Source organism: Schistocerca piceifrons, chromosome 2 (genome assembly GCF_021461385.2).
Source record: "Schistocerca piceifrons isolate TAMUIC-IGC-003096 chromosome 2, iqSchPice1.1, whole genome shotgun sequence".
Taxonomy (NCBI): domain Eukaryota; kingdom Metazoa; phylum Arthropoda; class Insecta; order Orthoptera; family Acrididae; genus Schistocerca; species Schistocerca piceifrons.
The window spans coordinates 911,835,199-911,860,386 of NC_060139.1; the positions used below are offsets into that span (position 1 = coordinate 911,835,199).

General features: G+C 46.0%; 1 protein-coding gene across 1 annotated transcript in view; it reads left to right on the forward strand.

The window, feature by feature from the left end:
* Window positions 1-25,188, forward strand: part of LOC124777572 (protein Wnt-1-like) — a 227,296-nt gene that overhangs the window by 104,895 nt on the left and 97,213 nt on the right. The window contains exon 2 of the mRNA XM_047253027.1: window positions 1,498-1,763. Coding sequence (XP_047108983.1) covers window positions 1,498-1,763 — 266 coding nt within the window. The remainder of the gene's footprint in view (window positions 1-1,497; window positions 1,764-25,188) is intronic.

Consider the following 25,188-nt stretch of genomic DNA (forward strand, 5'->3'; position numbering starts at 1 on the left):
GAGCGCCATCTCGTAGTGCGGAGACGGACGAGCGCTGCGCCTGCGCTGTTGTGCTTAAGCCCGTCTCACACGGAGCAAGGTTCGCCACAAGTTTGCGAGATGGCGTGCATGCTCGCCGGCTTGCAGGGAAGGGAGCCGGCTATCTTTCATGTCGAAGCTCTCCCACGGTGCAAGATAGGCAGCTAGTTGTGTTGTGATCGGCTGCATGTTGTATCGAACGAAGATGGCTGCTTCAGGTACAGATGTTCAGAGCAAACTGCCATTATTAGCTGTTTTGGTGCTAAACGATGCAGAAATGCATGCTAATGAGAGAAGAAGAAAGAAAGAATTGACGAAAAACTGTATTAAGAGGAGAAACGCTGGAAAAGGTGTGCTCTCCATGCTTCATAAAGAGTTGAGGTTAGTTCGCATAACACCTACTTTTGTTTGAAAAGTATCACCATTTCATTACTGTTTGACTTTATAAATATACCAATAATGACTGTTATATACGACTTTATTTTATAGGATAGAAGATCGTACATCCTTTGCAAATTTTATACGTATGGATATGGTCGAAGAACACACACGTCACTTGCAACTCTTCCGAGTGCTTCTGCACGCAAGTGTTTATTATAGTAGTTTGCGCTTTTCATGACGTACGGACACTGTTCTTCCCTATAAGTACATACCAATGCTTTAATCACTTCCTTGGACCACTGCGGTGCCATTATTTAATAATTATACGAACTTCCTACCGCACCTCACAACAGCAGAAAGGCGACTATCAAGCTTTCCGCGACTGACGTCACAAACGAAACGTCTCGTGATTGGCCAACGCAGGTGGCACGCAGGGAACCTTACAAGAAAACTAGCACCGGACCTATCCTGGAAATCTTACAAGGTTCCCAGCAAGGTGGCCCGCTAGCAGACGACGGAGCCGCAAGCTAGCCGTCGCGCGAACCAGCCCGGAAACTTACAGCGAATCTTGCTCCGTGTGAGACGGGCTTTAGCGGGGCGCGCTCTAGTGGGAAAGTTGTGTACGCGCTAACTACGCGGAACTATGTACACAACAATATTCATGTGCAAATATCCAACTGAACATGTTGCAGTAGTAGTTCGTGCAGCAGTTCAGCGGCATCGTTTGTGTGTGGATGTTAATGGTGACCATTTCGAACACCTACAGTGATATCTTTAAGTTGGACTTTAAACTTTCTCCAAAAATGAGACAACTCCGTCGATTAGTTTGCAAGTTATGGACTTTTAAACAGTGGATACATTTTTTTGGACCCCTCTGTATAATGAATAAGGAGTATGTGACCCAGATTCCAGGGAGAGACAAGCGCCCCTCTTGCCCTCACCGTTTTGTGAAAGCCAAAGTCACATCTAGAGTTCGGCGCTGATGACTTCGCCCTAGGCATTTCGGCTGTGAGCAAACCTGGCGTCGTTCGCCCCGCCACACAGCATCGAGTTCTCGCCGTGCACTGTCTGACAGTGCGGGTGTTTATGCGTTCGCAGGGGGATCGCCAAGATCGGGGAGCCGACGAACCTGCTGCCGCTGCCGCCGGGGCGCGCCAAGGCGCTGGACCCCATCATCCACGCGACGCTGCGGCGGCGCCAGCGCCGGCTGGTGCTGGACAACCAGGGCGTGCTGATGGCCGTCGTCAAGGGCGCCAAGCAGGCCATCCTCGAGTGCCAGTACCAGTTCCGCAACCGCCGCTGGAACTGCTCCACGCGAAACTTCGTCCGCGGCAAGAACCTCTTCGGCAAGATCGTCGACAGGGGTGAGTAGAGGCCCGAGCTCACTTTTGCTGCCCATCTGCTGGGTGTGTGTACCGACTTTATCCCATTTCTGGACTTGATGTCAGAGAAGTGAGCTAAGGACTTCGAAAGTTGTACACATACACTTGCAGTTATTTTAGGCGTCTCATTTTTGGTTTTAGTGTCCTGAATGGTAAACATGCCACTGGTGTCCTCGTCTTAACCCACATGGACAACATGGAAATCGCTTACAATTTGTCTATTTATTTTGGATGTATCCGAATTGAACCGACGAATGAAAATTTGTACCAAGCCTAGGATTCGAAATCGGATCTCCTGTTCACCAGGCAGATGCGCTAACCACTACGTGACTCTGGCACAGTGGTTTCGTACAACTGCACTGTGCGAAGGTGGCGGAGTGGTTAGCACAGCTGCATAGGGAGTAGGAGACTCGGGTTCGAATCCCAAACTCGGTACAAATTTTCGTTCGTCAGTTCAGCCTGCATATAAACTTAATAGATATTTGAGACTTGAAAAGGTCTTTCGAACCAAATAGTTTAATTTGATTTATTTTCTTACTGTTGTATTTAGTCTGCCCAGATTAGGGCCTTTAGCAACTGTCTTACAATGGACTAGGAGTTTATACACTCCTGGAAATGGAAAAAAGAACACATTGACACCGGTGTGTCAGACCCACCATACTTGCTCCGGACACTGCGAGAGGGCTGTACAAGCAATGATCACACGCACGGCACAGCGGACACACCAGCAACCGCGGTGTTGGCCGTCGAATGGCGCTAGCTGCGCAGCATTTGTGCACCGCCGCCGTCAGTGTCAGCCAGTTTGCCGTGGCATACGGAGCTCCATCGCAGTCTTTAACACTGGTAGCATGCCGCGACAGCGTGGACGTGAACCGTATGTGCAGTTGACGGACTTTGAGCGAGGGCGTATAGTGGGCATGCGGGAGGCCGGGTGGACGTACCGCCGAATTGCTCAACACGTGGGGCGTGAGGTCTCCACAGTACATCGATGTTGTCGCCAGTGGTCGGCGGAAGGTGCACGTGCGCGTCGACCTGGGACCGGACCGCAGCGACGCACGGATGCACGCCAAGACCGTAGGATCCTACGCAGTGCCGTAGGGGACCGCACCGCCACTTCCCAGCAAATTAGGGACACTGTTGCTCCTGGGGTATCGGCGAGGACCATTCGCAACCGTCTCCATGAAGCTGGGCTACGGTCCCGCACACCGTTAGGCCGTCTTCCGCTCACGCCCCAACATCGTGCAGCCCGCCTCCAGTGGTGTCGCGACAGGCGTGAATGGAGGAACGAATGGAGACGTGTCGTCTTCAGCGATGGGAGTCGCTTCTGCCTTGGTGCCAATGATGGTCGTATGCGTGTTTGGCGCCGTGCAGGTGAGCGCCACAATCAGGACTGCATACGACCGAGGCACACAGGGCCAACACCCGGCATCATGGTGTGGGGAGCGATCTCCTACACTGGCCGTACACCACTGGTGATCGTCGAGGGGACACTGAATAGTGCACGATACGTCGAAACCGTCATCGAACCCATCGTTCTACCATTCCTAGACCGGCAAGGGAACTTGCTGTTCCAACAGGACAATGCACGTCCGCATGTATCCCGTGCCACCCAACGTGCTCTAGAAGGTGTAAGTCAACTACCCTGGCCAGCAAGATCTCCGGATCTGTCCCCCATTGAGCATGTTTGGGACTGGATGAAGCGTCGTCTCACGCGGTCTGCACGTCCAGCACGAACGCTGGTCCAACTGAGGCGCCAGGTGGAAATGGCATGGCAAGCCGTTCCACAGGACTACATCCAGCATCTCTACGATCGTCTCCATGGGAGAATAGCAGCCTGCATTGCTGAGAAAGGATGATATACACTGTACTAGTGCCGACATTGTGCATGCTCTGTTGCCTATGTCTATGTGCCTGTGGTTCTGTCAGTGTGACCATGTGATGTATCTGACCCCAGGAATGTGTCAATAAAGTTTCCCCTTCCTGGGACAATGAATTCACGGTGTTCTTATTTCAATTTCCAGGAGTGTATATATATATATATATATATATATATATATATATATATATATATAGTCAATTTGTAAGCATACTTGTGGTTTATGTATGTACATACGTTATATTATGAAGAGGATAATTATAATTGCCAATTTAATAACAGTAAATAATAATAATAATATAAGGGACAGTCAAACGAAAACGAGACAGTTGGAAAAAAAACGAGTAAATTGTTTATTATTTCAAACATAATCGCCGTAACTGTTAGTACAGTTATCCTACTGTGAAACAAGACGGTCAGTGCCTCCATGGAAAAATATTTTGTTTTGTGTACGAAACCATGACTGTACCAAGGCGTGCAGCTCTTCGTTCGAAGCGAATCGACGGCCACGAATGTCTTTCTTCACCACTCCAAAAATATGGAAGTGGCATTGGGAGGAGGAGGGGGGGGGGGGGCGATGGGAACTGAATGGGCTCCCAGCGCAAGTTCTGAAAAGTGTGACATTTGTCTGATGTTTTGAGAAAGATGGTTACAAAGTCGGTTTCTTCATATTAAAAATCATATGATCAAGTGATCAGTGCAGCGTTAGAAGACCCTACTAGCTTATTAAAAGATCAACAAATAAGGAGAACTGTATTTATTATGTAATTTTCAAGTTTGGGGCCTACAAAAATAGCTGTAAAAGGTAAACAAAAATTACGTGTAACAAAGATTAATAGTGGAACATTAACAGTCACAAGAGCAATTTATAACTATTATGACAAGAGGAACTGATCAAAGCTCAGCCTAAATTCCTCATGTCAAAAAGCATGTGTTCAATCAACTTGAAGTAATAAATACCAGAACGATACAATTCAGTCTTTACAACGCTGTCGTGAAGCTTCTACATATGTATGTCGTAGCAGTGCAGGTATGTCGGAAATACAACATTTTTTTATCTTCACTAATGTATTAAGGAGCGGCTCTAGGCGCTTCAGTCCGGAACCGCGCTGCTGCTACGGTCACAGGTTCGAATCCTGCCTCGGGCATGGACGTGTGTGATGTCCTCAGGTTAGTTAGGTATAAGTCGTTCTGAGTCTAGGGGACTGATGACCTCAGATGTCAAGTCCCATAGTGCTTAGAACCATTTGAACCATTTCGTACGCCCTGTATATGACATTCTAGAGGTTCTCAACGCTTTTTCCAGAAAATTCCTGAAAAAAAAAGCATTTTGTGCTGTTGCGCAGCCGGTTAACGGTTATAACACCATAGAAGCATGTCACATGAACGAATAAAGGAAATTAAAATTCTAATTTCATTTAGTGACAGAGAGGTGTCACATATGTAATTCGCGTAATAATAATAATAATAATAATAATAATAATAATAATAATAAATAATAAATAATGTGAAACTTAGTTCATGATCTTTGATACTGTATGACACAGCCGCTGGAGCATTAAACAGAACAGAGAGACATGAAATGGGGTGATCCTCTAACGACTAGATACAGAAAAACACAAAAACATAAATGGGTCACACGTTTCTGAAATTTACGTTCTATTATTTTTGCATTTCATTCTGTGTAGATTTATTATTTTGTTATTACCTAGACGTAGTGCTTACGGTACTTAAAGCACGCCATAAAATAAAGCGTGCACAGCTAAGCCCTTAGAGAGCTGTGACATCATGCTGCCCCGCTGGCTCCTAAATTGAATCTGAGCTGGCGGCGCCTCGTCGGGCAGTTAGCGGCGAGTTGTGACGGTAACGCTCCACTGCGCCCATCTGCGTAACTGCACGGATGGGCTGTCGCCGGTCGCGGGCGGTCCGGAAGCACGAAGCGCGCGCGGCGGTTTTTTGGCGACCGTATTTCACGCCGATCCGGCGGCGAGTGCCTCTGCGCTGCACCAGAACCTGTTTGTTCCCGCCGTCCGTTCCGGCTGTTGTGCACTTTGGCTCGTCCTTTCTCCTCCTCCTCCTCCTGTCTTTAAGCTGTTGCGTTGCTACCTGTCATCGCCGAGTCCAGGTAATTTCACGGAATTTCTCTTTGCCGCAGGCATTAAATAGTCTCGTAAAAGCAGCGGCAGAAGCTAATGCCGCACATTTTCCCCCGTCTCCCAGGTTCTCTTCCCCGTAATAGTTTCATCACCACCACTACCATCAACATAACGTGCTGCTGGCTTAGTACACTCTTGGCGAAAGTACAGGCTGTTTCAAAATCATTATACAGGATTTAAGGCTTTCTAGAATTTACTACATGCAACTTACACTTATAAATAATACAGTAAATGAAACAGCAACTCAGTTTTGTTTCTAAACCTGTGAGCAAAGGGATGGGTGACTGAATAACGTGCTGAACCAGTGAGTCTTTCACACTAACGCCAATCTGTCTGCGCTTGCTCCACCTGGGGGGCGTCTCGGTGGCGTTCCTCTGGCTCCCGGGACACGTTGGTATCTGTGGAAATGAGGCGGCCGATATTGCAGCCAAGGCTGCAGTCTCTCTTCCTCGGCCAGCTATTCAATCGATTCCCTTCGCCGATCTACGGAGCGTTCTATGTCGACGTGTTGTTCATTTATGGCCCACGCATTGGTCGACACTTACCTATAATAAATTGCGGGACATAAAAGCTCTTCCTTATGCTTGGACCTCTTCCTCCCGAACGCGTCGTCGGAAGGAGGTAATTTTAACTAGACTCCGGATAGGGCACTGTCTTTTTAGCCATCGACATCTTTTAAGCGGCGGTCCTCCCCCACTCTGTCCCCACTGCTCTCAGCTGTGGACGGTAAGACACCTTTTAATTGAGTGCCCCTATTTTACTCCGTTACGCTCCCGTCTACAGCTATCGCCTGATATATCGTCGATTTTAGCAGATGACACGCGCTCAGCCGACCGCGTTCTCAAGTTTATTAGTGCCAGTGAAATGACGTCAGTCATTTGAAGCTTTTTTTGGGGACAACCAACCCCTTTCTGTAGTGGATTTTTAAGCCTTCCTTCTGCTTTTAGTTTCTCCACTTTTATGACTTTCGTTCCCATTGCTGCTGGTTTTCAATTTCGGTTTTTTACTGTTTCCTAAGTCACGGACCGGGCGCTAATGACCATAGAAGTTTTGCGCCCTAAAACCAAAACAAACAAAAAAAACACTAACGCCAAGCCTAGTCGTCAATTGGCAGTTCTAGTGACGTCATTTTGGAGACCTTTTGAGAAGACGCGTGCAACGCCGTCCGTATCGTTTGCAGTTGTTACCAGCTCTACAGCCTACAGACTACGATTTGCGTGCCAACTTTGCAAACCAAATGTTTGTACATGACCTTGAAGATTTTCTGAATTGTGTCGTCTTCAGTGATGAATCGTCAGTTCACCGAAGTGGAAATGTGGATGCCATCTCCCGCCCCCTTTGTCAGAGAAGCAACAGTATGTTGTGTGTTGTGTTCCTTATCTTGATGCACCAGAACTGTAGCTCTTCCCTCAATTTGAAGAAGCTGAACCACAGAGCTTCATTTGGCAATAAGACGCCGCGCGGGATTAGCCGAGCGGTCTAGGCGCTGCAGGCATGGACTGTGCGGCTCGTCCCGGCCGCAGGTTCGAGTCCTCCCTCGGACATGGTTGTGCGTGTTTCTCCTCAGGATAATTTAGTTTAAGTAGTGTGTAAGCTGAGGGACTGATGACCTTAGCAGTTAAGTCCCATAAGATTCACACACAATTGAACATTTATTTTATTTATTTATTTATTTATTTATTTATTTATTTTGCAACAAAACGGGGCGCCTCCTCACTCGCATAGGTCAGTACTCGATTGGGTTAAGCGACGTTGTTTCCGGCCGCTGGATTGACTGAAAGGCGCCGGATGACAGAGCTTGCTTTGCATAATCTCCATTTTCATACACCGACGCGATGTAATTTTTACCTTCGGGTGTTCATAAACGATCATATGTGTGTGTGCCTCCACTACCCGCTGATTTACCCCACTTTAGAAACAGAGCTGTTTCAGCAATTGCTCCAGACACATTGATCAAGGTTATGGAAGAGCTCGCCTACTGACTCGATGTGTGGCGAATGGTGCTCACATTGAACACTTCTAAGAAAAACTGTTTGAGTTGGTTTGTTATTTGATGTATTATTTGTCACTGTAAGTTGAATGGAACAATTGCTACAAAGTCCTGAAACCTTTATATTCTTCTTGAAACACCCTGTGCAATTACTTGCAATACAATAACCACCATCACCATTATAGTTACGGCCACTAGCCACAAACGGCCCATTAACGTCTTCCCCAAACAGACTGAAATCCACTCCTTCCACTACTTCAGCTTTTCTTTTATTCTTCGACAATCAAAATTGGCGTGGCATAAAACATAATGCTTTTTTGAGCTCACTCAACACCATTTATTTAAAGACCATTATAAAAGACCGCAGTTTTGATGGGTACCCTTCATTACTGATTCATGGATCGTCGTCTTCATCTTGTTAATCTTCATCGTCTCCATAATCTTCATCGCCATCCCCTAAAGGCAACGCCTTCTGTGTCCCTCGCTGTCTGTAAAGTTTTGTTGTTATTGTAGTTCATTCTACTGAAAAAGCTATGTAGTGTGGATGTTCTGGGCCTGCATCTTGATCTTTTCTTCCTGGGCATTTTTCAGAAATGTTCAAATGGTTCAAATGGCTCTGAGCACTACGGGACCCAACGTCTGAGGTCATCAGTGCCCTAGAAATCAGAACTACTTAAACTTAACTAACCCAAGGACATCACACACATCCATGCCCGAGGCAGGATTCGAACCTGCGACCGTAGCAGTCGCGCAGTTCCGGATTTTTCATTAACAGTGTTTATTATAGTGTTGTTATACCGAAATAGTATTAAATTAATGTTGTTTCTCTTCTCTGTGTTATGTTAACCAGTGTCATTGTCTCTTCAATTTCTTTTAGTACTTGTTTGTAAGATTTCCTTTCAGTCCAAGAGGTTTTTGTGGCTCCTCTTCATATCCAAATCTATGTTGCTTGTAATTCTTTATTTTCTTGCTTCTTCAGAGCTCACGTAACAATCATAACTTAAAAAATGCTGCAAAAAATGTTTTGACGAACTTTTTGTTTCTGTATTAAGATGGCTGTCTGTTACTAAATTGCTCTTATATCAGAATGCTTGCTTAGTCGCTGCAGTTCTCCTTTTAGCATCAATTATACTTCGGTTGTCAACATATATTGTACTTCCCAGGTAGCAAAAGTCATTTACTTGCATCAGCATTTTATTTTCTATCTTAATGTTTGCACTTATTCGTATGTTCGATTTACTTACAACCGTTATTTAGGTCTTGTTGGGGTTTATTTTAAGTCAGTCGCTATCCAAAGCGTCAGAGGAAATTTTAAACATATCGTTCATATCATTTTCACTATCTACTAAGACATATCATCACATGGAAAACAACGTACTAAGTAAACTTTGATTTTGATCCCTTTGGAGCACCATTAAATGACTCAAAACGCTACGAACTTGTTTACTATGCATGCACTTCTAGTATTATTTTCAGATTAATACGCATTTGGTTGATATTTCTGCCTATGGCACCAGAAATCAATCCTCAGCGTACATAATTTTTAGTTGCATAGTGCACTGCACTGCACAACTACATTGGGAATGAAACTGTTAGCACGACTTTGTTGCGATGATGACAGACTCCTCGCCCAACAACTCACCCTGCTTTTGTTCACTGCCAGGTCTCCGTAGACAATCTGTGAGCACGTATGATCTGCGATACTCTGGTATCCCTGAAAAACTCAGTTAAAGCTCACTGTTTAGAACATACCTCCGCTACATACGCCATTTTGAAGACTACGTATGGCACCGGCGCGTTTCCGAACTTCATGAATCTATAGGAACTGAAACTGGAATATCACACGATGTCCCACTACAAATTACGAATTTTTTTTCTACAGAAATTGGCCGGAAAGAAGTGTTGCATTACATTCTAAAAAATTGTATGGAAGCAAAGTTAATATGATAGTGGAATGAGATTTTCACTCTGCAGCGAAGTGTGCGCTGATATGAAAGTTCCTGGCAGATTAAAACTGTGTGCCGGACCGAGACTCGAACTCGGGACCATTGCCTTTCGCGGGCAAGTGCCCAACCAACTGAGCTACCCAAGCACGGCTCGCGACCCGTCCTCACAGCTTTAATTCCGCCAGTACTCACCTCGTGAGTCGTGCTTGGGTAGCTCAGTTGGTAGAGTACTTGCCCGCGAAAGGCAAAGGTTCCGAGTTCGAGTCTCAGTCCGGCACACAGTTTTAATCTGCCAGGACGTTTCAATATGCTAGTGTTTCTTCATTTTTAAATAATTGAAAAGCCACGATCGCTTCAATCGTTTATTAGATGACCGGTTTCAGCAATCTGAAGGTGCCATCATCAGATCTGATGATGGCACCTTCAGAGTGTTGAAACCGGTCATCTAATAAAGGATTGAAGCGATCGTGGCTTTTCAATTATTTAAAAACAGAGTGATCGCCCGACGGCACACCATGTGTTCACTGTGTCTTCATTGTTCCCTCACGAATAACGACACATGCCACAACATGACGATGCACAAGTCAAAGCCAAAGGCCGGTGTCGGTAGAGTCGACCAGTCCTCTATCTATTGGGCCGAAGTTACTTGGGGGAATGTGCACGGAGCTCCTACAGCAACAGGCCAGTGGTGCAGCTTCGTGCGTCATGTTTGTCTGGCCGGTATGACAAAGCGGATTTCCGCGGAGGGCGGGGTGCCGGCCAGACGGGCGCCGCGGCTGCGGCCGCGTATTCTCCGTCGGCGGCGACGTGTTGATCAGCTGACGAGGGCATCAAAGCCTCCGCGCAGGTAAACTGTGAAGGCGTCGCTACGTCGCAGGTGGCCGCGCGAGGCCGGGACGTCGCGCCTGCGGGAGTAAACACACGTGGCGCTGGAGGCTCCCACTACAAGGGCGGGGACCCAGCCAGCTGCCGGGCGTCCAGTCGTTATCAGAAACGGAGCGAGTTCGAAGCTAATGTTGCGGGTTGCATACTTCACTAATCGAGGCGCCGTTGTTACAACTGTGTTATGCCGCCTTCCTTCCTTCTTGCCTTCTATTCCCGCTAGTATACCGCGTCTGTTCACTGTGGCACTGCGGTCGCTTCATATACGTCCACTCGTTCTCTCTTACTGAAAATTGTAGGAGTGTAAGGCTAGTCATGATTTAGTTCGTTGAACGGACGATCTTCCTGTTGTAACGTGGCACTGACAAGGCGAACCGGTTGTCGGGATCTTCTGGCTTTTAACGAAGCTGTCTTTCGTGAGGCTGTGGAGGATGAAGACGAAAATTAAGTGATGCCTTGTATAAAATTGCTAATGTGTTCATTGGAGGAGAAGTGATATCTGGAATAAGTTACAGGCGAAAAACGGGCACATTTCGTCCAATGCCAACAAAGTGGTTGTAATCTTATTTATCTCACCTCCAAATTCAGAAAACTGGACACAGAGAAATGTCATTGTGATGTCACTCTGCCCATCATTTGCCCTATTTCTGTGTTCATTCGCTCATGGCAACTTAAATGTATGTATTAACATTGAGTTATGTAGCTTATCGATCATATCTGTAGCTTTTTGGAAGACTGTTGTGGATTTATTTTAATTATTTAATCACCATTTAGAGAATGTCCTTCATTCTCGTGTTACGATTTCTTGTGCTATCGTCCCAAACTCGGTAATTTCTCGAAAGTCTATGTGCGTGAGCGTAATTGTTATTCTCTGTACAGACAGTATTCATGGAAAAAGTTACCTTCCAGAGTTGCAGCCCCTTCTTTCCTTCTACTCGGCTGCTTGTATTGCGCTCCAGGAGACCCATTTTGACAATTCTTACTCACCCACCCTTCGTGGGTTCCACTCTTTCTGTCGGAACCGAATTGGCCCCTTACGGGCTTCTGGTGGTGTTTGCACCTTGGTCCGCAAGGACATTGCTAGTAAATGGGGTCCACACCATACCACATACACACAAACATACACACACACCAGCATATATGCATACATCGCACCCCGACAAGAAAAGTGAAACAATTCAATAATGCAATATGTGAGAAAAATCGACTTAGAGAATTAATACCATAGAACTTGCATTGAAATATTGTAAGATTACTTAAACATTGAAGGTGGGGAAAATGTTACATTGTTACCAAACCATCGTAAAGTTTACTACTCCAAATTTTATTCAAAGGAATTCAAAAGGTGTCGGTCATGCATGTTAATCACAATTATTGAATCTCCAGTGTTATATACCAAATTACGTACAAAATGACCTGTTTCATACCCTGCTGAAATCGTAAATTTTACGAGGGTTAAGTAAGCTAGGGTTAAATTTTAAGCAAGTATTGTAGGCAGTATATCCCATTATAGTTTTCGTGCACGTTGGGGCACTTAACATGAGTTTTTCAGCGATTAGAGATGCCGTTCTTGCGTCATGTTTCTCGCCAGGATGCAATATGTATACGAGTATATACTATTACATATATACATAAATATATATGTAAACACATCAAAATTCACTGCTAACACCAGCATATATGCATACATCGCACCCCGACAAGAAAAGTGAAACAACCGATCAGTCACTGAGCGGATTATATACGTATATGACGCCACAGGACTCGTTGGAGAGTTTAAAGGGAGCGTAAGGTGCTCATACCCAGTCTCTGGTGTCCAGTACCCCAAAAGATATCAAGATAGGAACATCAGCAGTTAACGATCCGTCAGCGGCGAGTTCATTTCAGATGGAGCGGTGCGGTATTCGGACACTTACGGCCTACTGGCGCGATAGCTCACCAGGTAAACGATGTACACCTAACTGGTCACCCTTAGGACGGTCGCAGTAAGTACATAGCTGTAATAACTTCTGCTCTAGTACCGATGTTCTTGTCAAGCGTCTTCGAGAAATCGGGAGATAACGTTGTTTCTTAGTGATACTTCTTTTGGTAGGATGTTGTCTTAGCAGTTGTATGACCCTGATAAGAAGAATAAGTCGCTTTATTTCCCTAGAAAGTCTTGTATTGCAAAATACTTTGATTTCCAACACAAATTCCTGTCTACAAAGCATGTTTCGATTCACAAGAGGACATCAGTTTCTGTAAACGTTTAACAGGCAAGAAACATGTATTTGGAGGGAAAAAATTCTTTAAGAGCAGTTTTTCTTCCCTGTTTTAGAGAATTACAAGATTTGGGTTTCAAGAAGAAATTTACGTCCTAAGACTATTTTGGCTCTCCAGAATTATTTTAGTTTTTATAAAAACATTAAATTTGCTTTTAACACCGCAGAAGGCTACTTTCCTAAACTAGTGTTATAAGTTCCGTTTGTTCTGCATGTCTCCTGTCGCAAAAAGTCGAACGTTAGCACTGAAAGATGGTACTGAAGAAGATAGTTACTGGAGGTTGAGGGGCAGGATGAATCAAACTATCTATTTGGTAGGCACTACGCTAGGAGGCAAGATCTCAGCCTCTAACGTGCGACAGCTCTATGAGCTGCATCTCTTGAAGACAACTATCTGCGGTGTAGCACAGGTACTAATTGCTGTTCCATCAGAGTGCCTTTGGAGTCACAGGATTTACTCCCGCCGTTACTACACAAGCAGTTAAATTAGTGGCACTACAGCTCTCTCCGAAAACAGTTACTGTACACTGAGCGGATGTAACGTTCTCAAATTAAAACAGAACAAAAAATGGCCACACTAGGGAATAGCGGGAGCATATTACGCAATCCCTAGGAGTGCTTTTTACGACGTGTTATTAAGAGGAGTTTTACAGGTCACGGTTGCGCCGGTCCGTTAAATGGTGCGGTTACGTCGACAATATAAACAGTACCGGGTTGTTTTTCGGTAACAATTTTTGCTTGAAGTGAAAGCGAGTTTCACGTTTTGCGCTTAGCACGTCGTAAAACATGGGAGTCTGGAAGTCCGGAGTTCTCACGACGGCCCAAGAGAGTGGCGGCTGGATTACTGCGCGCCGCCCGGCTGGGTTATTCCGCAATGGCGTGATTTACAACGCGGAGGCAGGAGCGCGACTTCCATGTCTGGACAGCGGCGCCGCGAGGGCAGCTGCAGGACAGCTGCGAGGGATGCGTGGCAACTCCGTTGTCACAACGCCTGCTGCAAGCAGACGACGAACACTGCCCTACAACACGACTGAAAAGTAGAATCAAAGGGCACCCCTTGGATAAAACCGTAACAACAACACCGAGCGAGGTAGCGTAGTGGTCAGTACATTGAACTCTGTTTGGGAGGTCAGCGGCTCAAATCTACTTCCGGCCATCTTGAATTCAGGTTTTCTAAGCCGAATGGCGGGATGGTTCCTTTGAAAGCGTACAACAGACTTCCTTTTGCGAGGCTAAGAAGTGGTGACTGAGATACACTACTGGCCATTAAAATTGCTACACAGCGAAGATGACGTGCTACAGACGCGAAATTTAATCGACAGGAAGAAGATGCTGTGATATGCAAATGATTAGCTTTTCAGAGCATTCACACAAGGTTGGCGCTGGTGGCGCCACCTACAACGTGCTGACATGAGGAAGGTTTCCAACCGATTTCTCATACACAAACAGCAGTTGACCGGCGTTGCCTGGCGAAACGTTGTTGTGATGACTCGTGTAAGGAGGAGAAATGCGTACCATCACGTTTCCGACTTTGATAAAAGTCAGATTGTAGCCTATCGCGATTGCGGTTTATCGTATCGCGACATTGCTGCTCACGTTGGTCGAGATCCAATGACTGTTAGCAGAATATGGAGTCGGTCGATTCAGGAGGGTAATACGGAACGCCGTGCTGAATCACAACGGCCTCGTATCACTAGCAGTCGAGATGACAGGAATCTTATCTGTTATGGCTGTAACGGATCGTGCAGCCACGTCTCGATCCGTCAGTCAACAGATGGGGACGTTTGCTAGACAACAAACATTTGCACGAACAGTTCGACGACGTTTGCAGCAGCATGGACTATCAGCTCGGAGACCATGGCTGTGGTTACCCGTGACGCTGCGTCAGACAGGAGCGCCTGCGATGGTGTACTCAACGACGAACCTCGCTGCACGAATAGCAAAACGTCATTTTTTCGGATGAATCCAGGTTTCTGTTTACAGCATCATGATGGTCGCATCCGTGTTCGGCAACATCGTGGTGAACGCACATTGGAAGCGTGTATTCGTCATCGCCATACTGGCGTATCACCCAGCGTGATGGTGTGGGATGCCATTGGTTACACGTCTCGGTCACCTCTTGTTCGCGTTGACGGCACTTTAAACAGTGGACGTTACATTCTAGATGTGTTACGACTCGTGGCCCTACCATTCATTCGATCTCTGCGAAACCCTACATTTCAGCAGGATAATGCACGACCGCATGTTGGAGGTCCTGTACGGGCCTTTCTGGATACAGAAAATGTTCGACTGCTGCCTTGGCCGGCACATTCTCCAGGTCTCTCACCAACTGAAAACGTCTGGTCAATGGTGGCCGAGCAACTGGCTCGTCACAATACGCCAGTCAGTACTCGTGATGAACTGTGGTATCGTGTTGAAGCTGCAAGGGCAGCTGTACCTGTACACGCCATCCAAGCTCTGTTTGACTCAATACCCAGGCGTATCAACGCCGTTATTACGGCCAGAGGTGGTTGTTCTGGGTACTGATTTCTCAGGATCTATGCACCCAAACTGCGTGAAAATTTGATCACATGTCAGTTCTAGTATATTATATATGTAAATTATACCAAGATTATTTAACGTGGGGCCAATTTAGCTCCACTGTAACATTTCTGGTGTGGTAGACCTTTCTAAAGTCCAACGATGGACTACTCTGAAATATTTCTGGAACAATCAGGTTTAAATACTGACCATAAATACTGTGATTAACAACCGGCATGTATTGAGTTTCACTTTATAAGTTCCGCTTGTGCAGGGCGAATGTGATTCCCAGGTGTATTACTTGTAGAACGAAAAAGATATAAAAATCAATGAGCTGACGTCCTTGTGGAACCGAATTTTAGTGCGCTGCCCCAGTAATTGCATGTCTCGGAAAACTGCGACTTCTACCCTTACCCACATGCTGTAAAAATTCTAAGCAAGACAGTGGCGAAAACGATGGCCAATCAAGTGTTGTTAGCCTTAAAACAACACACTGCAGTATAATGCCCCCACCCCACCCCATATTGTAAATAACGGGACCCTTGCAATGTAAATGTAAACATACGGAAATGACGTGGTCATAACTATAGAAAAAGTGAATCTTTAAAGCAATGAGTTTCTAAAAAAATGAACAATTATCTATTTTTTCTTTTCGTTTTGGCCACCTGAGGACAACGTTAAATCTGATAAGCTTCGTTTCTTACGGTGTTCATCCTTGTACAGTATTTTCATTCTCAGATTCTTCGCTATTCTGTCGATGATGTTTCTGTCCTGGGGCTAACTCTTTCCTGGAAACCTATGACGGCATGATTTTTAATTTGAATTCTAAATTTCTTCTTCTTCTTCTTCTTCTTCTTCTTGCGTTACGGCCTCTGTAGGACCACGGGTAGCCCCTTCGTGGACTGCATTTTCCTCTTCTTCTCCCAGAACCTCTTCATTCTTTCTCTTCTTCTTTCCCGCTGTTCGTCTGAGATCTTCAGTGTCCGTTTCTCCACTGGTGACACTCCAATCTTTTCCTGTATTCTTCTCTGTCATTGATCTCCGGCATATTGGTCGGTGTATATTTGTTCCTCCAATTTTCCTTTCCTTCGACCTTGATCCCCAATTCCATCCAGTACATCCGAAGTTCAACAATCCACTTGGTTCCTGTCTTTCCCCTTCCTCCCTGTTGTTTCCCATACTGTCTTCGTCATTCGTCCATACTCATCCTAACTACATGTCCAGCAAACCTTGCCCTTTTGAGTCTGATTTAGCCGGATATTGTTCTCTATTTCCAGTATTCCCATTTATTCTTGATCACTGTGTACCACTTTGATCCAGCTCACTTTTTAGTTCTCTTGTTCACAACTAACAACAATAAGCAATGTGTCACACCCACCAAGGTTCATTCTAAAGTTGTCAGACAGGATGTAGTTTTCCTGTTCTTTGCGTTAAGGCTGACTGTGTCTATCAAGACAAAGTTACTCTATAGCTAGTGTCCCATAGTGACCACTGCCTTTTATTCGGAGTCCCGATATCCTCTAGAGAATTCTGCGTTATGGAAGTTCTGCTATCATAATAAATCCTGCTCTTACAAGGTTGAGACTTTATTGCAATCAGCCACTTTTAACAATGCTATTTATTAAGAACAAATAGCGCCGAAACTGGTTTCGAACCGACAACTATTCATATGTTTATGATTTCATTAGTGTTGAACAAGAGATATCTGTTGTTTTTATTGGCAGTCGCACACGCACGCACACGCACACGCACACGCACACACACGCACACGCACACACACGCACACGCACACACACGCACACGCACACACACGCACACGCACACACACACACACACATACACACACACGCGCGCACACACAAGACAGATCAGTAACCTAGAGTGTTGTTTTGTGACAAAAAGGTAAAAAGACGACTACACTCCACTGGGAGTGCGTACGCTAATAACTGGTGTCGCGAGCGTGGGTATACCATACCGCTACGAGTCGTGGAATGAACAAAGATAATAAACTTCTTGTGTTTGAGATATGAGAAGAGACGGACATAATACAGATATGTGGGGGGAAAAAAAGCCGAATCTTATGTCGCTTTCAGTTACTGAAATTCTGTTGTTAAAATATGTATGGAAAGAAGAGTAACTTACGATTGTAAATAACTAAGCTAATATAACGAAGTTTATTTCAAGGAATAAAAGGCACGATGGAGTTTCATTACAGTGATGACTAAGTACGAAGTTCATGTACTGGTATGGCTCGCGTTAACAAAGCGGATACACATGTACTAGAGAATCGGGGAGAACCTGCAGCTTACACGATCAGATTTATCTTTAAATGTAAAATTCTAAGAATAATAACTGTTCTGCACGTAATTCCTTAAACTCCGAAATCCAGTGGACATCTGAACTCTGTTGCTGCATACGACAAACGCCACGAAGTTTACGTAACGACTGGTCGCATTTTTCGAGTTCTGGCTAAATCTTCAGACAAGTCAATCAACCAAGACGAATGAGCTCAACTTATGCCGACCTCAACAATACAGTAAAACACACACACACACGCGCGCGCGTGCGCGCACACACAGACTATGAGACACCACATAAATATCCTGACTTCCACCTTACTTGTCAATGCTCAAACGCTAGAATGAGATTTTCACTCTGCAGCGGAGTGTGCGCTGTTACGAAACTTCCTGGCAGATTAAAACTGTGTGCCGGGCCGAGACTCGAACTCGGGACCTTTGCCTTCCGCGGGCAAGTGCTCTGCCAACTGAGCTACCCAAGCACGACTCACGCCCCGCCCTCACAGCTCCAATTCTGCCAGTACCTCGTCTCCTACCTTCCAAACTTTACAGAAGCTCTCCTGCGAACCTCGCAGAACTAGCACTCCTGAAAGAAAGGTTCGCAGGAGAGCTTCTGTAAAGTTTGGAAGGTAGGAGACGAGGTACTGGCACAATTGGAGGTGTGGGGGCGGGGTGTGAGTCGTGCTTGGGTAGTTCAGTTGGTAGAGCACTTGCCCGCGAAAGGCATAGGTCCCGAGTTCGAGTCTCGGCCCGGCACACAGTTTTAATCTGCCAGGAGGTTTCAATGCTCAAATGGTTCAAAAGGCTCTGAGCACTGTGGGACTTAACTGCTGAGGTCGTCAGTCCCCTAGAACTTAGAACTACTTAAACCTAACTAACCTCAGGACATGACACACATCCATGCCCGAGGCAGGATTCGAACCTGCGACCGTAGCGGTCGCGCGGCTCCAGACTATAGCGCCTAGAACCGCTCGGCCAATACGGCCGGCACTTGTCAGTGCGAGCCAATAGAAATCGTAATGGAAACTGTTATCGATCCGCATCTCCTCATTCGTACCAACCTATTAAAAATCTATGTCTATCATTTCCTTGACAAACTGAGACCAGGAACAGGATGAAATAACATACTAGAACACCTGAACGTAGCACTTGTGTCACTTGCGACAATGCTTCGAAAGCTGGTGTATAAAACAACACGACGGTGCAGTCACATACCTGGCAAGAACAGCCTGGTTTGTTAATAGGCGGAAGCTGACATGTTTGTGCAGCGCTGCGCGACCATCTGAAATGGTAAGTGGTCGCGGCGGTAGTAGATGTAAGTAGTGATAAAGTGCAGCGGCCAGTCTCGCACGCGTCCTTGTCAGGTAATAATGGAGTGTTCGGCCGCATTACCCGCGGCGGACAAGTGAGTTGTCGTGACGCGTGCGGCTGCGGCTGCTGCTGCAGCTCTGCTCTTGACGGACGGCCGAACGGAAGGGCGTGCGACACCGCTTATTTGTTCCTGTCGCCTGGCAACGCTTTCACCGCACGCGTTCCTGCGAGTCGCGCCGCCACTCGCGTAATAACTCCGCGTTGCAAAAGCGCGCACCAGCTGCGCGGTGGGTGCGAGGACAGCGCAGTTCCGACACTGGGGTGGCGCCAGCTTCCACACCCGATACGGCGCTCACTTGCGCCATTTGTGAACCGCCGGTCGAGTGCTGTTCTGGGTGCGCATTAATCAGTTAGGCAATGGACACGGCTAGCGCCGCTCCAGAAGCGGCGCTGTAACTGTGGGGACTGGTGTAGATAAACAGCGATACTGCTTTGTCCGACACGTGTGCACTGCACAACAGTTACAGTCCAAGTAGCTGCCATAGGTCTTGTGCAAATGTCCAGGTTCTTGCTGCTTCAACGCATATGGTAGCGTATTGCACAAACGGATTGCATTTCTGGCGTTTTCCATCATCATCATCATCATCATCATCGTCATCAACAACAACAAGAACAACATCATCATCGCCTGATCATCATCGCCTGATCATCATCGCCTGATCATCATCGCCTGATCATCATCGCCTGATCATCATCGCCTGATCATCATCGCCTGATCATCATCGCCTGATCATCATCGCCTGATCATCATCAGTTTCACATTCTCCATACTTTCCCATCCGTTGCAATCCTGGGATTGATTGCTTTTCGTAGTAGGCTGTAACAGATACACTTCTTCATAGTTAAGTTCCATTACTTCCCTCGCACAGTGTACCGCAACTTGGCAGCTTGAGAATTACTTATGGCCCTGTTACAAGGCAACTGGTGATGCTGGAATATAACACAAATAAATGAACTATTGAACAAAACGGTTACCACTAGGCTTTATCACCTAGAAAAGAGTGAAAGAAGATTCAGTGAAAAACGCCATTTTTATTGCTTTAAGAGGACATTACGCCAACATGATACTCTCCTCTGCCCCTTCCTCTAGTTTTGCCTGTTCGTCACTTTCACCAATTATTTTTGCCGTAGGACGCTGTAGTCTGCGCCATTACTCACTTGTGAATTGTTTTGGCCTTTATATACTCACACTTTTAATCCTGGAGTACAAGGTAATATAAGGTTTATTTGTTCATAGCTTTCTTCTGTATTGTAATATGGTTATGGTTTTCGTATAGATCAGTAGTTGTAAAAGCTCACATATCTTTGGAGAAAGAATCTTTGTACATATGAACTACGGCTGATGTTAAGTGGACCATCTATTCACTCTTACGCGATCGCTACCGTCGCAGGTTCGAATCCTGCCTCGGGCATGGACGTGTGTGATGTCGTTTGGTTAGTTAGGTTTAAGTAGGTCTAAGTTCTAGAGGACTGATGACCTCAGATGTTAAGTGCCATAGTGCTCAGAGCCATTTGATCCATTTGAAACTTCGGTGACCCGCCGGCCTCTTGATTCACATACTGAAGCTCGTGCGCTTCCTCGTCACGTGACACGTCGCGACAGCACAGGTTCTAGCGTAACGTTTTTTGAGACGACACTCATTTTGTATTCATTACATCTTCAGAAGTTAAAATGTAACAATGCGTCGTGAACTTGGTTCTTTACTATGCGGACACTATATTGTGGCAGTTCTACGAGGGGAGTGTTTTGAACTAGGGTTGCGTAAGTACCGGCCGAGTTCGGGCCTGGACTACCACTGTCAACCGCAGAAAACAATTGCGCTGTAGCCATACCAAATGCTTTGTGTACTCCAGTTTGCCCTGCGTTGTGGATGTTCCTTTTTTCTAATTTTGAAATGAGTGTAGAGACTAATCCTGATGCATAAAGGGATTCGAATGAGACTCTCACTCAAAGAAAAGGAATCAGCAATCTTTATGCCGCTATGTCAGTTCTGCTTTCGCGGAAGCACAGAACGCGGACGTAGGATGGCAGCCCTTGGAGAGGGAGGTGGTGCTTATTCTCCCACACTGCTCCTCTCCCCTCAGACAGTCGAATTTCCTTCTTGTCCACGGTCGCGACCGACTGCCACGATATACTGTCCGTGTAACAGTTACACGCTTTACAACAGCTGTCTTAAAAGCTTTCGTTGCAAATCCAACAACGCCGTTAGTGGCGAAACAATGGTCACGACTCGTAAATAAATGTAAACATGTGAATGTGAGATGTCAGGCATCTTGAAATGTCATTGTGTTGTTGTTGTGGTCTGCAGTCCTGAGACTGGTTTGATGCAGCTCTCCATGCTACTCTATCCTGTGCAAGCTGCTTCATCTCCCAGTACGTACTGCAGCCTACATCTACATGACTGCTCTGCAATTCACATTTAAGTGCTTGGCAGAGGGTTCATCGAACCACAATCATACTATCTCTCTACCGTTCCACTCCCGAACAGCGCGCGGGAAAAACGAACACCTAAACCTTTCTGTTCGAGCTCTGATTTCTCTTATTTTATTTTGATGATCATTCCTACCTATGTAGGTTGGGCTCAACAAAATATTTTCGCATTCGGAAGAGAAAATTGGTGACTGAAATTTCGTAAATAGATCTCGCCGCGAAGCAAAACGTCTTTGCTGTAATGACTTCCATCCCAACTCGCGTATCATTTCTGCCACATTCTCTCCACTATTACGTGATAATACAAAACGAGCTACCCTTTTTTTGCACCCTTTCGATGTCCTCCATCAATCCCACACCGCGCAGCAATATTCTGACAGAGGACGAACGAGTGTAGTGTAAGCTGTCTCTTTAGTGGACTTGTTGCATCTTCTAAGTGTCCTGCCAATGAAACGCAACCTTTACCTCGCCTTCCCCACAATATTATCTATATGGTCTTTCCAACTGAAGTTGTTCGTAATTTTAACACCCAGGTACTTAGTTGAATTGACAGCCTTGAGAATTGTACTATTTATCGAGTAATCGAATTCCAACGGATTTCTTTTGGAACTCATGTGGATCACCTCACACTTTTCGTTATTTAGCGTCAACTGCCACCTGCCACACCATACAGCAATCTTTTCTAAATCGCTTTGCAACTGACACTGGTCTTCGGATGACCTTACTAGACGGTAAATTACAGCATCATCTGCGAACAACCTAAGAGAACTGCTCAGATTGTCACCCAGGTCATTTATATAGATCAGGAACAGCAGAGTTCCCAGGACATTTCCCTGGGGAGCACCTGATATCACTTCAGTTTTACTCGATGATTTGCCGTCTGTTACTACGAACCTTCCTGACAGGAAATCACGAATCCAGTCGCACAACTGAGACGATACCCCATAGGCCCGCAGCTTGATTAGAAGTCGCTTGTGAGGAACGGTGTCAAAAGCATTCCGGAAATCTAGAAATACGGAATCAACTTGAGATCCCCTGTCGATAGCGGCCATTACTTCGTGCGAATAAAGAGCTAGCTGCGTTGCACAAGAACGATGTTTTCTGAAACCATGCTGATTACGTATCAATAGATCGTTCCCTTCGAGGTGATTCATAATGTTTGAATACAGTATATGCTCCAAGACCCTACTGCAAACCGACGTTAATGATATAGGTTTGTAGTTAGATGGATTACTCCTACTACCCTTCTTAAACACTGGTGCGACCTGCGCAATTTTCCAATCTGTAGGTACAGATCTATCTCTGAGCGAGCTGTTGTATATGATTGCTAAGTAGGGAGCTATTGTATCAGCGTAATCTGAAAGGAACCTAATCGGTATACAATCTGGACCTGAAGACTTGCCAGTATCAAGCGATTTGAGTTGCTTCGCAACCCCTACGGTATCTACTTCTAAGAAACTCATGCTAGCAGCTGTTCGTGTTTCAAATTCTGGAATATTTCATTCGTCTTCCCTGGTGAAGGAGTTTCGGAAAACTGCGTTCAATAACTCCGCTTTAGCGGCACAGTCATCGGTAACAGTACTATCGGCACTGCGCAGCGAAGGTATTGACTGAGTCTTGCCGGCCGGTGTGGCCGTGCGGTTCTAAGCGCGTCAGTTTGGAACCGCGTGACCGCCACGGTCGCAGGTTCGACTCCTGCCTTGGGCATGGATGTGTGTGATGTCCTTAGGTTAGTTAGGTTTAAGTAGTTCTAAGTTCTAGGGGACTGATGACCTCAGTAGTTAAGTCCCATAGTACTCAGAGCCATTTTTGACTGCGTCTTGCCGCTTGTGTACTTTACATACGACCAGAATTTCTTCGGATTTTCTACCAAATTTCGAGACAATGTTTCGTTGTGGAACCTTTAAAGGCATCTCGCATTGAAGTCCGTGCCAAATTTCGCGCGTCTGTAAATTTTAGCCAATCTTCGGGATTTCGCGTTCTTCTAAACTTCACATGCTTTTTCCGTTGCCTCTGCAACAGCGTTCGGACCTGTTTTGTGTACCACGGGGGATCAGTTCCATCTCTTACCAATTTATGAGGTATGAATCTCCCAATTGCTGTTGCTACTATATCTTTGAATTTGAGCCACATCTCGTCTACATTTGCATAGTCAGTTCGGAAGGAATGGAGATTCTCTCTTAGGAAGGCTTCTAGTGACATTTTATCCGCTTTTTTAAATAAAATTATTTTGCGTTTGTTTCTGGTGGATTTGGAAGAAACGGTATTGAGCCTAGCTACAACGACCTTGTGATCACTAATCCCTGGATCAGTCATGATGCTCTCTATCAGCTCTGGATTGTTTGTGGCTAGGAGGTCAAGTGTGTTTTCGCAACCATTTACAATTCGCGTGGGTTCGTTCGGCTGTTAAGTATAACCTCCACCCATACCAATTCGCACGGGGTATCTACTTCGACTTCACTACAAGATAAACCACTACTGACAGACACAAACACTCCACCACCAATTCTGCCTAAGCTATCTTTCCTGAACACCGTCTGAGACTTCGTAAAACTTTCTGCAGAACTTATTTCAGGCTTTAGCCAGCTTTCTGTACCTATAAAGATTTCAGCTTCTGTGCTTTCTATTAGCGCTTGAAGCTCAGGACTTTCCCAGCACAACTACAACAATTTACAACTACAATTCCGACTGTTCCTTGATCCAAGCATGTCCTGTATTTGCCATGCACCCTTTGAGATTGCAGCCCACCCCGTACCTTCCCGAGGCCTTCTAACCAAAAAAACCGCCCAGTCCACGCCACACAGCCTCCGCTACCCGTGTAGCCGCCAGCTGAGTGTAGTGAACTCCTCACCTATTCAGCGGAACCCGAAACCCCTCCACCCTATGGCGCAAGTCAAGGAATCTGCAGCCAACACGGTCACAAAACCGTCTGAGCCTCTGATTCAGACCCTCCACCCGGCTCTGCACCAAAGGTCCGCAGTCGGTTCTGTCAACGATGCTGCAGATGGTGAGCTCTGCCTTCATCTCGTAAGCAAGACCGGCAGCCTTCACCAAATCAGATTGCCGCTGGAATCCAGAGAGAATTTCCTCAGATCCAAAGCGACACACATCATTAGTGCCGATATGTGCCACCACCTGAAGCTGGCTGCACCCTGTGCTCTTAATGACATCCGGAAGGATCCTTTCCACATCAGGAATGACTCCACCCGGAATGCACACGGAGTGCACACTGGATTTCTTCTCATCCTTAGCCGCCATGTGCCTAAGGGGCCCCATTACGCGCCTAAATCTGCTTAGTGTATTCATCTCTTGCTCTCCCTCTACGATTTTTACCCTCCACGCTGCCCTCCAATACTAAATTGGTGATCCCTTGATGCCTCAGAAAATGACCTACCAACCGATCCCTTCTTCTAGTCAAGTTGTGCCACAAACTCCTCCCCCATTCTATTCAATACCTCCTCATTAGTTATGTGATCTACCCATCTACTCTTCAGCATTCTCCCGAAGCACCACATTTTGAAAGCTTCTATTCTCTTCTTGTCCAAACTATTTGCCGGTCGGAGTGGCCGTGCGGTTCTAGGCGCTACAGTCTGGAGCCTAGCGACCGCTACGGTTGCAGGTTCGAATTCTGCCTCAGGCATGGATGTGTGTGATGTCCTTAGTTTAGTTAGGTTTAA